This window comes from Rhinoraja longicauda, chromosome 1 (genome assembly GCF_053455715.1).
Source record: "Rhinoraja longicauda isolate Sanriku21f chromosome 1, sRhiLon1.1, whole genome shotgun sequence".
Taxonomy (NCBI): domain Eukaryota; kingdom Metazoa; phylum Chordata; class Chondrichthyes; order Rajiformes; family Arhynchobatidae; genus Rhinoraja; species Rhinoraja longicauda.
This window is the reverse complement of record NC_135953.1, coordinates 28,756,457-28,773,767: the sequence shown is the minus strand read 5'-3', so window position 1 is coordinate 28,773,767 and position 17,311 is coordinate 28,756,457. Positions and strand designations below refer to the sequence as shown.

Genomic DNA, 17,311 nt, shown 5'->3' with positions numbered 1-17,311 from the left:
GTCCCCCTCCCCAGTCTCAGACCCCGCCACCATTCTCTCTCCCCCAGACACACTCTTACTCTCCCCCACCCCCCCTTTCCCCAGCACACCCCTTTCCCCTACTCTCTCTTGCCCCCAGCACCAACAGGTTCGGGGGGGGGGGTGCGGGGAGTGCATCAGTGAAAGGTCCGGGGGGGGGGGGAGCGCATTAGTGAAAGGTCCGGGGGGGTGGGGGGCGGGGGTGCGCATCAGTGAAAGGTCCGGGGGGGGGGGGGGGGCGGGGGAGCGCATCAGTGAAAGGTCCGGGGGGGGTGGGGGAAAAACGGGGAGAGGGTCTCCCGGGTGTGGGAGAGAGGAGAGAAGCAAGGAGAGAGAGGAGAGGGGAGCCCATACGCACAGACACACCACGCTGAAAGCCTTCAATAAATCAGTAGGAGGGGGGTTGGGCGAGCTCTTCTCACATGGGCATTTTGATGTCACACGCTGAAGGCCATGGAAAAAACGGCTGGGATTTTTTTTTTTACTAAAACCTCTGTAACTTAAAAAATACACAACCGAATCAAATAAAAATATCATTTTCCAGCAGCGTTCAGCGTCGTGATTAAGGCGGTGCAAAAATCGTGGCGCTACGGTTCACCGTTTTTGCCGAACTCAGCCGAAATAACTGAGATTTTAAAAAATTGGACTTTTAAACCTCTGTAACTTAAAAAATATACGACCGAATTAAATAAAAAATCATTTTCGGCAAGCGTCCAGCGGTGTGATTAGGCGGTGCAAAAATTGTGGCGCTACAGTTCACCGTTTTGCCGAAATCAGCCGAAATCACTGTTACAAACATATATACTCTTCTGAATTTTAGTATATTAAAGATGGTGAGGTGAACCTGGTAGGCTTGCTTTAGAAACACAGAAACATGGAAAACAGGTGCAGGAGTAGGCCATTCGGCCCTTTGAGCCAGCACTGCCATTCAACATGATCATGGCTGATCATCCAAAATCAGTACCCCGTCCCTGCCTTCTCCCCATATCCTTTGATTCCGTTAGCCCTAAGAACTATATCTAACTCTATCTTGAAAACATCCATTGAATTGGCCTCCACTGCCTTCTGTGGCAGAGAATTCAACAGATTCACAACTCCCTGGGCGAAAAAGTTTTTCCTCATCTCAGTCCTAAACGGCCTGCCCCTTATTCTTAAACTGTGACCTCTAGTTCTGGACTTATTTAGAAAATAAATATCGGTCTCGACTGTTCTCTACCAATACCACTATTAGTGGTTTCTTGAATTGTTCTGAAATGAAAAGAAAATATTGAGAGTAGGTAGCTTATTTATCAGAAACTGTACGGTAAAGCAAAGTACATATTTTGAAGTAATGTCAAATTAAAACCCCCATCCGTTCACTGAACTCACTTTGTGGACGTGATGTGTTATTCAAGACTTTTTTTTAGATTCCCAGAACCATCAATTTTATTTTCTGAGCTTTCTGAAAGTTGCCTTTCATTCTTTCAACAGCCTCAAATTGAGTGCTTTCACCTGCGGAGATGGTTTTTTAAATTTAACAATAATGACAAAAATTAGCAGCCTTTCGTTAAAACTACTTCAAGAACTTGGCTGTAAATTAGCCATTCTTTGGAAGGGGCAAAAATTAAGTTGAGAGTAGGATGTGAAATGGTTTGTAAAACGGCGTGAATTTTGAGCTGTGGATCCATTTAATTTGAGGAATATGACTTCTAAGTTTTTCAGAGCATTTTGATGTCTACTTTAATATTCAGATTTTGCTGTCTGTTACTTTAAGCAAAGAACTCTAGAACCTACATAATACTTTATTTATGGAACAAATACAATTTCAAAAATGAATTGGATTTTGGCATCACTCTCCACGATTGTGTCTGGAAAAGGTTAAGCCTAATTTTAACCCAGGAGGGCAATTTCCTACAATTTGTCATCACCAAAGTTTGTGACTGGTGGAATTAATTCAATTGGTTTTTTTCTTTTAGGCTATTCCACAGATCTCCACCTTGGCCTGGTACACTACATTTGTTCCTCTCCTGGTTGTGTTGGGAATAACAGCAATCAAGGATTTGGTCGATGATATCGTAAGCATTTATTTACTCATACCATCCACGTACTTACAATCTGCCTACCACTTTGGGCTTCTGGTTTGTTTGCAGCAGAATTAGGCCTGGGCCCGGGGTTCGATCCTGACTACGGGTGCTGGCTGTACATTCTCCCCGTGACCTGCATGGGTTTTCTCCGAGATCTCGAGTTCCCTCTCACACTCCAAAGACATACAGGTTTGTAGGTGAATTGGCTTGGTATAATTGTAAATTGTCCGTCGCGTGTGTAGGACAGTGTGAATGTACAGGGATCATTGAACGGCGCGGACCCGGTGGGCCAAATGGCCTGTTTCCGCGCTGTATCTCTAAACTAATCAAATTATTTGAAGTTGCATTGAAGGATACAAAGGATAATATTGAAGGAGGGGAATTCACTTTGCATGAGTGAGAGAATCCCTGTGAAATCAGCATGTAGAACTGACACCACCTGCAAATCAAAATCTGGTCCAACTGGCCCTTGAGGAGGGATATCTTTATGCATGTGTACAAATAAGTAGCTATGGTATTCGGTAATGATTGCATTTCTTCAGGTACTTCTAAAATGTGCAATCGGATAACTTACTTCAAGGCAAATATGGAAACATTGGAATGGAAGAGTATTTGTTTGGTCAAAGTAAGTGTGAGTGGATGGCAAAGGAAAGACAAATGAAAGTATTGCACATCTTGGGGCCAAAGCAACTATGTCCACTGGAATCAATGGGAGTCTGAGTAAAACCCGTGAAGCAAAAGGGGCAGAATTAGAGGGGTTGTGGGATCTTGTGGGGCAAGAGGAGGTTAGTGGCCCCAGAGACCTTGGAGAGATTTGAAAATGAATGTCAGAATTTTAAACTTAATCACTGTTGGAATGTCAGCCCATTTAGGCAGTGACAACTTGAGTTGATGAGTTAGAACAGGTCGCAGATTTTAGATGAGAAGGATAAAGGGTTGGTCAAATTGACAATGGAGTGCACAAGTTGCCCTCCTTTGGCAGTGGTTGGGTTTGAAGGATGACCTGAGTTCCTCCAGCATTTTGTGAATATCTTCAGTTTAAGCCAACATCTGCAGTTCCTTCCATTACAAAGATAACAAGTGTAGGTGATTGAATATTGTCAATCATTAGAATTGCATCGTTGACTTCAATGTTTTGAGTCTAGACAAATTGTTCAGCAGAATTGCTTAGTTACAGTGGCACGACATCTTAACTGTGAAGGCCAACTTTGAATAGTCAAATACAAAGTAATTCATGTGAATCGTGGAAAAACGTTTGAGGACAAAAACCCTCAGACATCCAAAATATACACTGACGAGCCAAAACATTATGACCACCTCCCTAATATGCTGTTGGTCCTCCGTGTGCCGCCAAAACAGCATCGACCCGCCGAGGCATGGACTCTACAAGACCCCTGAAGGTGTCCTGTGGTATCTGGCACCAAAACATTAGCAGCTGATCCTTCAAGTCCTGTACGATGAGGTGGAGCCGCCGTGGATCGGACTTGTCGATCCAGCACATCCCACAGATGCTCAATCGGATTGAGATCTAGGGAATTTGGAGGCCAGGGCAACACCGTGAACACTTCATCACGTTCCTAAAACCATTCCCGAACAATGTGTGCAGTGTGGCAGGGCGCATTATCCTGCTGAAAGAGGCCACTGCCATCAGGGAATACCATTACCATAAAGGGGTGTACCTGGTTTGCAACGATGTTTAGCAAGGTGACACGTGTTAAATTGACATCCACATGAATGGCCAGACCCATGGGTTCCCAGCAGAACATCAGACTCCCTCTGTCTTTTTCCCCTTGTCGTCTTCCCACAGTGCATCTTGGTGCCATCACTTCCCCAGGTAAACGGCGCACACGTACACGGCCATGCACGTGATCTAAAAGAAAACGGGACTCATCGGACCAGGCGACCTTCTTCCACTGCTCCAAGGTCCAGTTCTGACGCTCGCGTGCCCAATGTAGGCACTTTTGACGGTGGACAGGGGTCGTCATGGGCACTCTGACTGGTCTGTGGCTACGCAACCCCATATGCAGCAGGGTACGATGCACTGTCTATTGTAACACATTCCTCCCATGACCACCATTAAAATTTTCTGTGACTTGTGCCACAGTAAATCTTCTGTCAGTTCGGACCAGACAGGATGGCCTGCATCCAGCGCATCAACTTCAAGAACTGACTGTTCACTTGCTGCCTAAATATACTTCACCCCTTGACAGGTGCCATTGTAACAATATAGTCAATGTTATTCACTTCACCTGTCAGTGGTCTTAATGTTTTAGCTCATCTGTGCATATTTACCAATTGTTAGGAAGTGTGACTTTCTGGGTACATGAACACCTCAAATATTAATGGAAGTACAAATATTACTGTAACCATGTTTGATGTGAGAAGTGATTAAGCAGCCAGTCTGGAACATTCCTTGACCTCCTTCACAGTGGTGCAAAATATCTTGTCTCAAGGGGTCAGATACCTGGATTGATGTAGTCTAATTAACATAGTCATGATGTCTCTAAATTTGGACAATGCATTCAAGAATGTCTAATGGTCATGTCAATTTCTAAACTGGGTAGAAGGTTAAGGTTAGTTTATTATTTTAGTTTTATTTATTGTTGTTCAGTGTACCGAGGTACAGTGAAAAGCTTTTGTTTTGACACACTTGTCTTCAACGGTGAGGGTATTGACTACTGGAATTGGGACATATAGCAACAAGTTGTTGGTGAGACCCCATTTGGAGTATTGGGTGCAGATCTAGTTTGCCAGCAAGAGGAAATATGTCATTTAAGCTGGAAAGGATGCAGTAAAGTATTCAGGAGGGCTGGGGAGCTTCGGTTATAAAGAAAGGCTGGGTTGGCAAGGACACCTTTTGCCTGAGGATGACCTTTATAGAAGTATAGAAGTTGGGATGTCATGTTGCAGTTATATAAGGCATTGGTGAGATCGCATTTAGAATATTGTATTCAGTTCTGTGCACCATGTTGTAGGAAAGATATTGTCAAGCTTGAAAGGGTTCAGAAAAGATTTACCAGAATATTGCCAAGACTAGAGGGTGTGAGCTTTTGGGAGAGGTTGAGTAGGCTGGGTCTCTATTCCATGGAGCACAGGAGGATGAGGGGCGATCTTATTGAGGTGTACAAAATCATGAGAGGAATAGATCGGGTAGATGCAGTTTCGTGCCCAGGGTAGGGGAATCGAGGACCAGATTCAAGGTTCAAGGTGAAGGGGAAAAGATTTAGTAGGAATCTGAAGGGTAACCTTTTCACACACAGGGTGGTGGGTGTCTGGAACAAGCTGCCAGAAGAGGTAGTTTAGGCTGGGACTATCCCATCATTTAGATTTTTTTTAGATTTAGAGATACAGCGCAGAAACAGGCCCTTCGGCCCACCGGGTCCGTGCCGCCCAGCGATCCCCGCACACACTAACACTATCCTACACCCACTAGGGACAATTTTTACATTTGCCCAGCCAATTAACCTACATACCTGTACGTCTTTGGAGTGTGGGAGGAAACCGAAGATCTCGGAGAAAACCCACACGTAGGTCACGGGGAGAATGTACAAACTCCGTACAGACGGCGCCCGTAGTCAGGATCGAACCTGAGTTTCCGGCGCTGCATTTGCTGTAAGGCAGCAACTCTACTGCTGCACCACCGTGCGCCATCTATCATGTAAGAAACAGTTAGACAGGTACATGGATTGGACAGGTTTGGAGTGATATGGACCAAGCGTAGGCATGTGGGACTAGTGTAGCTGGGACATTGTTAGGCGGTGTGGACAAGTTGGGCCGGAGAGCCTGTTTCCACACTGTATCACTCTGACTCTCTATGACTAAGTATATAAAATCATGAGGGGTGTAAAAAGGTGAATGATCTTAGTCTTTGTTCCATGGGGAAGGGTATCTAAAACTAGAGGGCGTAAATGTAAGGTGAGAGGGGAAATATTTAAAAGGAACCAGGGTGGAACTTTTTTTCAATTACATTGTTTAAAAAAAACATTTGGGTCGGTACATGGATGGAAAAGGTTCGGAGGGGATAATAGCCAAATGGGACTAACGGATAGATATACTGGTCTGCATGGATGAGCTGGGTCAAAGAGCCTGTTTCCACGCTGTATAAATCCTATGGCAGTTCCCTTTGAAAAGGTGCTTCTCATCCTTTCAGTTTAAGTTTAGTTTATTGTCACGTGTACCAAGATATCATGAAAAGATTTTGTTGCATGTTAACCTATCAGCGGAAAGAAAATACGATACAAGACAATTCATCCATCCACATTGTACAAATACATGATAAAGGGAATAATGTGAATAATGTTTAGTGCAAGGTAAAGTCTTATCAAAGATATTCCGAGGGTCTCTAATGAGGTTGATAGTAGCTCAGGACTGCTCTCCAGTTGTTGGCATCTCTGTGCTGAATGACTCTGGTCCACCTGACGTCAGCCCATGCAGACAGCATGTGCACTCCAGGCCAAGAGATGATTAATTGTGAGAAAAATCCCAGAATCTTAGCACACCAGAGCGCAGTGTCGGAAAAGGTGGTTCAGCCCAGGATTCTGGTACGGCAGCCCTATCAGTAATGCAGTTCTCCTGTATAAGTCTCTGTATATAATGCTATAATGAATAAATACATAATCTAATTTCTATATTTAATTCATGAACACTGAAAAAGATACCAGCATAGAGGTTCAGATTTGTAGGTCGGGCTGCTAATTATTTACATGCTGAATCTCAGTTTTTTTGTTAAAGTGAATATGAAACTTTTGTCCAATTTGAAAAGCAGTACAACATGTGATGGGTGCCCCATAAGTGCATAACATGAATAGATCCTTAAATACAAAGAAAACGGCATGTTCGTTAATAAGGGGCAGTATTAGTAATAGCATGGGCATACGATTGGAATTCAATCTCTCAAAGGAATATGAGAGGAAAGTTATTACTAGTTTGGCTCTTTTCAATGAAATAAATGTATCTTTGATGCATGCACAGTAACTAAAATCGGTATACATCTTTCAGTGTATTGATTGCACCAGAAATTGAAAACAATCTCTTGCAATGTTATAGCAGCAATTGAGAAATATTAACCACACCTTGGGCCAATTCCATAATGATGCTGCTGCTCCTGAATACTGCACTGCGACCTCACTGAGAATTTCGAGCTTATTTTTAATCCTTGAATCGTGGCCACAATTCAGAGGAACTGAACATTCTTCCCTGTAGATTTCTGCCTCTGTTGATGGAGCTCTGATGGTGAACTTCTGAATGTAGGCAAGGTGATGATAAATGAGTGATACAGATCATAAAACCAAGCATTGAGAGTCTCAAGATGGGATGATGTTGCATCCCTCTTGACTGGAGTCATGCTCTTCTCCCTTGCCTGAGTCCCATCGTATCGCCTCTTTCCCTTCCCCCAACCACTTCCACCCACATCCTTTCCTCGGTTTCACCATTCACTCCTCTTTCCTTACCAGACACCCTTATCTGTCTCCTTTTCATCTCTAGCCTTTGTCCTTAACTCCACTCATCTGCTAATCACCCCCCTCATTTGTTTCTACCTGTCACTTGCCCCAAGTTTTGCCCCACCTCTCCTCTTTTGGATTTCTTCCCCCCCCCCCCCCCCCCACTGCAACATTCTGAAGAAGTGTCTCAATCCGAAACATCACCAATTCATTCCTTCCACAGATGCTGCCTGACCCACTGAGTTCCTCCAGCACTTTGTGTTTTGCTCAAGATTCCAATATCTGCAGTTTCTTGTGGCTAGCATTAATTTCTGTTTGCCATCTGTGATATTTTTATTTTTTCGCGCAGCTCAAGTTTGAGCGAATGCAGCTTTTAAATCTGTTCTTCCAAGATAAATTGAGCATTATCCATTTCATTTGGCGAATTGCTAGAGTGACTTAATTGTTTCAAAATTCTGACAGCATACCTGACTAATCTCTGCAAATTGATTACTGGATCTCCACAAATCATTATTTGAAACTTAACGATGATATGAATGCAGTTGAATTGTTGCCCGGTCTTGCAAAGAAAATTAATGGTTTGGCAATTTGGAATAAGTCAAAATCATTGGTGCTGTCTTTAGAAACAAACCGATAATACATTTTCTTCAGGGAATGGCAAAAGCTGTTAATATGAATGTAATTATTTAATGTACTTTTGGTTTTAATTCACATAACATTGAATTACAAATGAAAAACATTAAATTTGAGTGGACGCTGTTATTAATTGGCTCACTCTCAAAATGATGTGCATGTCATTAGTTTTTTAAATTATCATTGTCATGTACTGAGGTACAGTGAAGCTTTTTGGTGCATGCTATGCAGTCAAAGAAAGCACACAATGATCACAAACAAGCCATCCGCAGCGTACAGATGCAGGATTAGAGTTCACAGTTTAAGAATAATGGGTTGGCCATTTAGGACTGAGATGAGGAAAATCTTTTTCACCCAGAGAGTTGTGAATCTGCCACAGATTCACTGTATGAGTTCAAGAGAGATTTTGATATAGCTCTTAGGGCTAACAGAATCAAGGGATATGGGGAAAAAGCAGGAACAGGGTACTGATTTTGGATGATCAGCCATGATCATATTGAATGGCGGTGCTGGCTCGAAGGGCCAAATAGTCCACTCCTGCACCTATTTTCTATGTTTTTACATCAGAGACTTATCAGATGGAGGGGCAGCTGGTTGCCAGGGAACAGAATGTACTGGTGGCAGGATCATTTCTTCTTTCCCAATGTTTAATACTGTCATTGGTTTTGCTTCCTATCAAAATTGATGCTGGACAAGCAGGATGACAAATTTGAGATGATTATTGGTGGAGGAAGTGGTGAGAAGATCCAAGTGTGAGCAGCATGTAGAACCTGCCGTGTGCCTTCACCTTTCGGGTCGGCCAAATGTGTTTGCTGGCATTCTCAATGCATTGGTGACAAGATTCATGAACAGCAGGGTCCATAGGATTTTGCCACTGGCAAAAATGTGTGGTAGTGGATTGGAGAAACAGTAGATGCCTAAATATATGCTGACAGAAAACAGTCAATTAAAGGTTCAAATCAAAGTTACTGAGGTAAAAGGCAGATATTTTCATGTGTATCTGAAATCACGTCAAGATTTTAAAAACAAATGTGTTTGAAGTGTAGGGATGCACTGTTGAACCCTACCAACTGGGCCCCACAATTAAGAATGGGCTTCTTATAACTGCCTGAAGTTTAGTAAATTTAGAAGACTGGTAATAATCGCCCTTTTTATCCCTTCCCCACAACTAGCAGATATTGGTTTTATCATTACATGGTTCCAAGAAAAAAGTCACTCAAATGTATTGTGGAAAATTCTATAGTTCACAGAAATGTGACTAAATCCAAAACAATAAGCTAAATCATTAACTTGACTTGGTGTACAAAATCTTGAGAGGAATAGATCGGGTAGGCGTTCAGAGTATCTTGCCCAAAGTAGGGGAATCAAGAACCAGAGGACACAGGTTTAAGGTGAGGGGGGGGGGGGGGGGAAGATGTGCTAGGAACCTGAGGCATACCTTTTACACGCAAAGGGTGGTAGGTGTATGGAACAAGCTGCCGGAGGAGGTAGTTGAGGCTGGGACTATTGCAAAATTTAAGAAACATTTAGACAGGTACATGGATAGGATAAGTTTAGAGGGATATGGGCCAAATGCAGGCAGGTGGAAGTAGTGTAGATGGGACATATTGGCCAGTGTGGGCAAGTTGGGCCGATGTGCCTATTTCTATGCTGTAAGACTCCATGACTTCCAGAGTAAAAGAAAATGTAATTTGAAGTGGTGGGTAAGAAATTAGAATGTATTTTGGGTTTAGATAGGTCTGAATTTTAATAAAGCTAGCTGGGAAAGGCAGAATGATTGAACCAGACTTTTAGGTGGGATGGATGCAGGCTGCAAGGTCAGATTCGTAGAGGTTTGTGGGAGAACTTTTGGGAATTCAAAAAGGAGGTGATTGGTGGACAAAATGGAGAGAGAATTGAGTGACTATGCATGAGTGATGTGATGGAGATGTTGATGCTCTTCCTAAAGCAATGAATATTGGTTTTGATAAACTTAGAAAATCTCCATATTTCGAAAAACTTCAATGCCTTCTGGTCAACACAAGCAACTTGGGGGGTGGGGTGGATAAGCAGGGAAAACAATTGGTTTCAATTTTACTGTATATTTGCTTCTACGAAATAATGTGGAAATTAAATTAAAACAAGCAGTTGGCAGTGGGAGGTAGTGTGATAAATTTTCCATGAATAATATGTGAAAATCTGGCAGACATGAGGTTAGACTTCAACTAAATGAAGTTGAGTATGAGTTGGAAATGAATAAAGTGGATCGGCAACAAGGCTGACGATATTTTCTTTTCAAGATTGGGAGATGATGAAATAGTCCTACAATTAAAATGAGTAATTTGTGGTTTTCAGACATTTAAAAAATTGTAATATTACAAAATAGTTTTGTTCTCGGGCAGTTACATGTATTAAAAAAGTTCCTTTATGTGTAAGGTCACCAAACTGTTCTAGCCCAATTACAGTATAAGATCCAATAACTGGTGTCAACACTGTCCCATGCAGTTTCTTCAGTCACAAAGACAGCATAGATAAAATTAACACATGGAAATGGAGTTTGTAATTGTCCTTTCCCTTACCCCTCTAGTTTGGTACTGTTTTCCACTTGATACGGACTCATCCTGAGGTCTGGTTCTACTAGTTTTGTCTGGACCAGAGCAGTGATTATCTGTGTAGGAAGGAACTGCAGATGCTGATTTAAACCAAAGACAGACACAAAAAGCTGGAGTAACTCAGCGGGACAGGCAGCATCTCTGGAGAGAAGGAATGGGTGATGTTTCGGGTTGAGACCCTTCTTCAGACTGGTTAGGGATAAGGGAAACAAGAGATATAGACAATGGTGGAGAGATAAGAACAATGATTAAAAGATATGCAAATATGTAATTATGATAAAGGAAACAGGCCATTGTTAGCTGTTTGTTGGGTGAAAATGAGAAGCTAGTGCAACTTGGGTGGGGGAGGGATAGAGAGAGGGAATGCCAGGGCTACCTGAAGTGAGACAAATCAATATTCATACCACTGGGCTGTAAGCTGCCCAAGTGAAATATGAGATGCTGTTCCTGCCATTTGCATTTAGCCTCACTCTAACAATGGAGGAGACCTAGGACATTAAGGTCTGTGTAGGAATGGGAAGGAGAATTAAAGTGCCCGGCAACCGGGAGATCAGGTAGGTGCAGGCGCGCTGAGCGAAGGAGTGCCGCGAACGATCACCCAGTCTACATTTGGTCTCGCCGATATATGAGTCCACATCTTGAACAACGGCTACAGTAAATGAGGTTGGAGGAGGTGCAAGTGAACCTCTTTATCTGTCTTTAACAATCGAGAATGCTGTAACCAGGGCTGCTTCATTTTTTTATTGGGTACCGATGGATACATTTATCATTTGTGGGTCAGCAGTCTGCTCGTGGGCCAAGATCATCAGAGCAAGTGCACTTCAGACAAGGCTGGAATATCATTAAGGGTATACTAAAGATCAAGATTGGGATTATGCTGGCTTCCAAGTTGCAATTTCACTACTACCAGATTGCTACCAACTGAGTCACCAATCTCAACCTGAAATGTCATCTATCCATGTTCTCCAGGAATGCTGTTTGACCCCCTGAGTTACTCTCGCACTTTGTGCCCTTTAGTGAATTACCATTCTACTGTAAAGCTGTCTCTGACATAATCTAGACATTACATCACCATACTGAAGAAGGTAATATAATGTTCAGTGAATAAATTTGCTTGTTTGTCTTTTTTTATAGGCAAGGCATAAGATGGACAATATGATCAATAATCGCTTGTGTGATGTCCTACAGGATGGCAGGTATTATGGATATCTAAATCTAGATATTATCAGGCGGCATGGTGGTGCAGTGGGTGGCACGGTGGCGCAACAGTAGAGTTGTTGCCTTATAGAGCTTGCAGCGCCATAGACCTGGGATCGATCCTGGCTACAGGTGCTGTCTGTACATTGTTTGTAAGTTCTCCCGTGACCTTGCGGGTTTTCTCCGAGATCTTTGGTTTCCTCCCACACTCCAAAGATGGACAGGTTCGTAGGTTAATTGGCTTGGTATAAGTGTAAATTGTCCCTGGTGTGTGTAGGATAGTCTTACTGTGTGGGGATTGCTGGTCGGTGTGGACTCGGTGGGCCTTTGAGCCTGTTTCTATGCTGTATCTCTAAATTTAAACTAAATTGTATACTGCTTGCATCAACGTCTTGGATATCAGTTGTAAGTGATGAAAAACATTCTGAGAAACTACATTGCAGTCTTGAAAGATATTCTCTGATTCATAATGGGCAATGATATTAGCTTAGTGCTATCGCTTAATTTTGAAGCTTTAAAATCGTGAAACTGACTGAATGTTTTAGGATGTGAACGTCACAGGCAAAATTTGTGTTAATTGCCAACCTTTAATTGCCTTTAAACTGAGAAGCCATTTTAGGTAGTTAAAGATTAATCACGTTTCTTCATTCAAATAGACAGAAAAGTTGAGGTTTTAAGAAAAACATTGGTGAAGCAGTCGATGCTGAAATTTCTACGTTTCACATCCACCATCATTAGCTGTAGTCTTTTATTCTGGATTTATTTGTTTACTTGAAGATATATTTCCCAGCCACCATGTGTAGGAAGGAACTTCAGATTCTGGTTTAATTTAAAGATAGACACAAAAAGCTGGAGTAACTCACGCGACAGGCAGCATCGCTGGACAGAATGGGTGACATTTCGGGTCGAGACCCTTCTTCAGACTGGCGATTCAGGTCGCAACCCTTCTTCAGACTGCTACATTTCAGGTCAAGACCCTTTTTCAGATTGAAGAAGGGTCTCGACCTGAAACATCGCCCATTCCTTCTCTCCAGAGATGCTGCCTGTCCCGCTGAGTTACTCCAGCTTTTTGTGTCTATTCTCAGCTACTATGGTCTCCAAATCGGTAATGCAGGACTCTTGAGCATTCATCTGGTGTCCAAACTGTGGTATTGCTCAAACTCTTTTTGTCATATGCTGCCCACTGGTGCCACAGTGAGAAAGTGACAATGTTTCTCTTGCATTTACCTTGAGTAACCTGTGCATTAAACAATTGAAGAATGAGTCTCTTAATTGCAAACTGTGGATTACCTGACCCGGTGAAATTTACATGCTCAATGCCAAAAAAAAGCAGCTATAAAATTGGATAACAATTAAATCTGTTCTGCAGCTCGTGTTCATTTCCTATTGTAATATTGACCAGTAAAAAAAGGACAGAACAGCCAAGTAAGGTTGTAGGCCGTGACAGTAATATTGTCATCAGAGAAAGCTGATGCCCAGTTTGTGAGCATGTTTTGTGTGAGATTGAAGTTAAAAATTAAACTAACTATAATGGAAATCATATATTTTGAGTTATTTTGTTTTTGTTGAGCTATGTTAAAAATGTATAAATTGAACATTTTAGGTTTAAATCATCAAAGTGGAAGAACATCAAAGTTGGAGATATTGTTCGGTTGAAGAGGGATGACTTTATTCCAGTAAGTTTAATTCTTACAAAGGAATACATTAATGAATTCCTCAAACGGTGTAAAGATTTCTGTGCAGTGCATATACGAATATATTTTTAATTTATTTAGGCTGATATACTACTGCTGTCCAGCTCAGACCCCAACAGTTTATGTTACGTGGAAACAGCTGAACTTGATGGGTAAGAATATTTATTTGGAATAAGCCTTTAATTAACGCAATGTGATTAGTTACAGGTGCTCCTCGGCTTACGATGGGGTTCCATTCCGACAAACCCTTCGGAAACCGAAAATATTATGTCGAAATGCATTTAATACACGCGATCATGTGGCCAGAAGCGAGCTGTGGCTCACTACGGGTCTCTGCCATTACACCATCGCAAAGTCAAAATATCGCAAGTCGAAGCATCATAAGCCAGGGAGCACCTGTACTTCATTCATCTATTGGTTTCATTGTATTTTGACGAGGTCTATTAGTCAAGGTCTACCAAATCTTAATTATTATCACATAGCAAATGGAAATGGGTTGCCTCTGTTCATATAAGATTCATAATGGAAATTGAGTGTTTTTCTTGTTTTCAACCCATAGTTCTCAATTTAGCGATATTAACTAATCTTGCAGAGTAGAAAACTGAAATAAAATTGACTTACTTTCATCTTGGTGTCTGGCTAACGAATTTTTGATTTATTATCCTTTCAGTGAAACTAATCTGAAGTTTAAAATGTCATTGGAAGTTACAGACATACAGATGCAGACCGAAAAGGAGTTGGAAACATTTGATGGTGAGCGTGTTGACAAGCAATGATCACATTGGTTATACATGCTTTTTAAAATTTACAGCAGTGTTCCTTCCAATAAATTTGCTATGTATTTAGCGGCCTTAATTCTGTGCCTATCCACGAGGGAACAGCCCTCCCCATTCAACCCACTTAAAGCGACTTGCAGACTTGACACACTTCTGAGTGTAAACATTCAGCTCTTTCCATTTAGTGGTGATAATGATGATATTTTATTGTCACATGTACTTCGGTACAGTGAAATTCTTTGTTTTTGCATTCAAAATACACAAAAGAAACGCCACAAAGGTACCGACAAAGTTCCAAAAAGTACTCCAAGTAACGTTGGTCCCTATGTTTTCAATACCATCCCCCCCCTTCCTCCCCCCCCCCCCCCCCCAGCCAGGTCCCCCTTTGTTATTGGGAGTCCCTCCACACCAGGTCCCCCTTTGTTGCCTTGATAGGGACTCTGTGGTGTTGGAGCTAGAAAGTATCTGCAAAGTTCTTCAGCCCCACAGATTGCATAGTCCTCAGTAAGCCACAAGCAAGGGGATTTCTGAGAGGATATGGGAAAGCAAAATTTAAAAGAAAGCTAAAGTACGACTAAAACAAGCAGATCTGTTTTTTGTTTCAACAGCAAGTTGGGTAAGCTCTCTTCATGACCACTTAGGTTGTCAACGGTGTTTCTGCACACCTGGTCTCTTTTTGCTGATTACTGGGAATTGTCTGTGCTCCAAAGTAGAGTGTTAAATGGTCTGTTTAAACCATTTCAAATTTGGTTCCTTCCTTCACTAGTGCTGAACATCATTTTTAGTTGGTAGATGTATCCTTTTGGTTAATCTAAAAAGGAAGCAATTGTTTTTGCTCTAGGCTTAATTGAATGTGAAGAGCCAAATAATCGTCTGGACAAGTTTGGTGGCACTTTGTACTGGAGGAACCAAAGTTATCCTTTGGATGCAAACTCAATCCTCTTACGTGGCTGTACAGTCCGCAACACAGAAACAACCCATGGAATTGTAATATTTGCAGGTATTTGTTCTTTTGGTGGACTTTACGCTATCATTAATACTTGAAGTACATTTGTCATAGAGTCATAGAGTGAAACAGTGCGGAAACAGGCCCTTCGGCCCAACTTGCCCACACCGGCCAACATATTCCATCTGCATTAGTCCCACCTGCCAACATTTGGTCCATATCCCTCCAAACCTGTCCTATCCATGTACCTGTATAACTGTTTCTTAAATGTTGGGATAGTCCCTACCTCAACTACCTCCTCTGGCAGCTTATTCCATACATCTACTAGCCTTTGTGTGAAAACGTTACCCCTCAGATTCCTATTAAATCTTTTCCCCTTCACCTTAAACCTATGTCCTCTGGACCTTGATTCACCTCGTCTGGGCAAGAGACTCTGTGCATCTACCCAATCTAATCCTCATGATTGTATGCATGATTTGTCACTCTTCTTCTTCTTTGTGTCCATCATCCATGTTTCAAATGCTGACATCACTGTCATCATCCGTCCTGAAAAGGACGCAAGCTTCCGGCAACAATCAGCGGGAGCCATCACCCGTTACAATAGACGATGATGGTAGTTTGTCATTAATACGTGAAGTACATGTGCAAGCATAAGGGACCTAGTGTGCATGGACACTTTTTTCCTCATTGGTGCAATATGTGGCAATGCATCATAAAAATATGGGATATTGTAAGATCCAGATATAATTATATTTTGGGGTTCAAGTGCTTCTGATTCTCTATATTTATCATAGCAGAGTAGGTAAATTAACAAAGGCTTTATTGTTGAAATTCTTCGTGATGAAAATATAATCCAGGTACTCATTGTATTATGACTTACAGGTGCAGACACCAAAATAATGAGGAATGGTGGAAAAACCAGCTTCAAGAGGACAAAAATTGATCAACTGATGAATTACATGGTTTACATGGTAAAAAAGAAATGCATGTTCTTCTGCAGATTGGAAGTATTTTATATTTGGCTGGGATGAGTGAACCTTCATGGACATTCAAATTTTCTTCTAGATCTTCATGACGCTGATTCTATTCTCAACTGGTCTTGCCATTGGCCATACGTTCTGGCAAAGCGAAATTGGCAATTTCAGCCGCTCGTGGTACCTCGATGATGGGGCAGATGACCCACCTACTTACAGAGGTTTCATTGCCTTTTGGGGTTATATCATTGTTATGAACACCATGGTACCCATCTCACTTTATGTAAGGTAAGTGTATCTCATATTGTTCTGTTAGTTTCTGAATCATCCCAATCTGAGCGAAAGATAAGCCCATTCGCATTGCTATGGAACTGTACCAAAAAGACGAGAAGAAAGAGATTACAGCTCTACCCCAAGATCTAACATCATACTCACAAAAAATGATTGGAACATTCAGTGGGTTAGGCAGGATCTGTGGAAGAGAAACTGAGTTAATATTCTGACAAAGGATCTCAGGCCTGAAATGTTAAAAGTTTCTCTTTACACAAATGCTTCCTGAGCAGCAGTGTTTCCAGCATTTTTTGTTTTTATTTCAGATTTTCAGCTTCAGTATTATGTTTTATTCTCTTCGAATATGTGTCATGGTTTGGTAGTTGCTACCTTTACTGCGATCTCCGCCTGAACCTGTTAACAGCTTTTTTGCAGTAGTCCTTTGACTCAGATTATTTCCAGCTGAAACCCTGATGATTTTTTTAATCTCTTCCATTTGATTTTTCCAATTGGTCATGTACTATAAACATCAGTCTGAAGAAGGTCATGTACTCTAAGCATCAGTCTGAAGAAGGGTCTTGACCCGAAACGTCACCCATTCCTTCTCTCCCGAGATGCTGCCTGCCTGACCTGTCGAGTTACTCCAGCATTTTGTGAATAAATACCTTCGATTTGTACCAGCATCTGCAGTTATTTTCTTATACTATA

The 17,311-nt window shown here is 41.8% G+C and overlaps 1 protein-coding gene across 1 annotated transcript in view; it reads left to right on the top strand.

The window, feature by feature from the left end:
• atp8b1 (ATPase phospholipid transporting 8B1) overlaps positions 1–17,311 on the top strand; it is a 114,822-nt gene that overhangs the window by 53,124 nt on the left and 44,387 nt on the right. The window contains exons 5-12 of the mRNA XM_078409544.1: positions 1,974–2,072; positions 11,881–11,942; positions 13,547–13,619; positions 13,719–13,789; positions 14,308–14,390; positions 15,255–15,413; positions 16,242–16,330; positions 16,425–16,621. Coding sequence (XP_078265670.1) covers positions 1,974–2,072; positions 11,881–11,942; positions 13,547–13,619; positions 13,719–13,789; positions 14,308–14,390; positions 15,255–15,413; positions 16,242–16,330; positions 16,425–16,621 — 833 coding nt within the window. The remainder of the gene's footprint in view (positions 1–1,973; positions 2,073–11,880; positions 11,943–13,546; positions 13,620–13,718; positions 13,790–14,307; positions 14,391–15,254; positions 15,414–16,241; positions 16,331–16,424; positions 16,622–17,311) is intronic.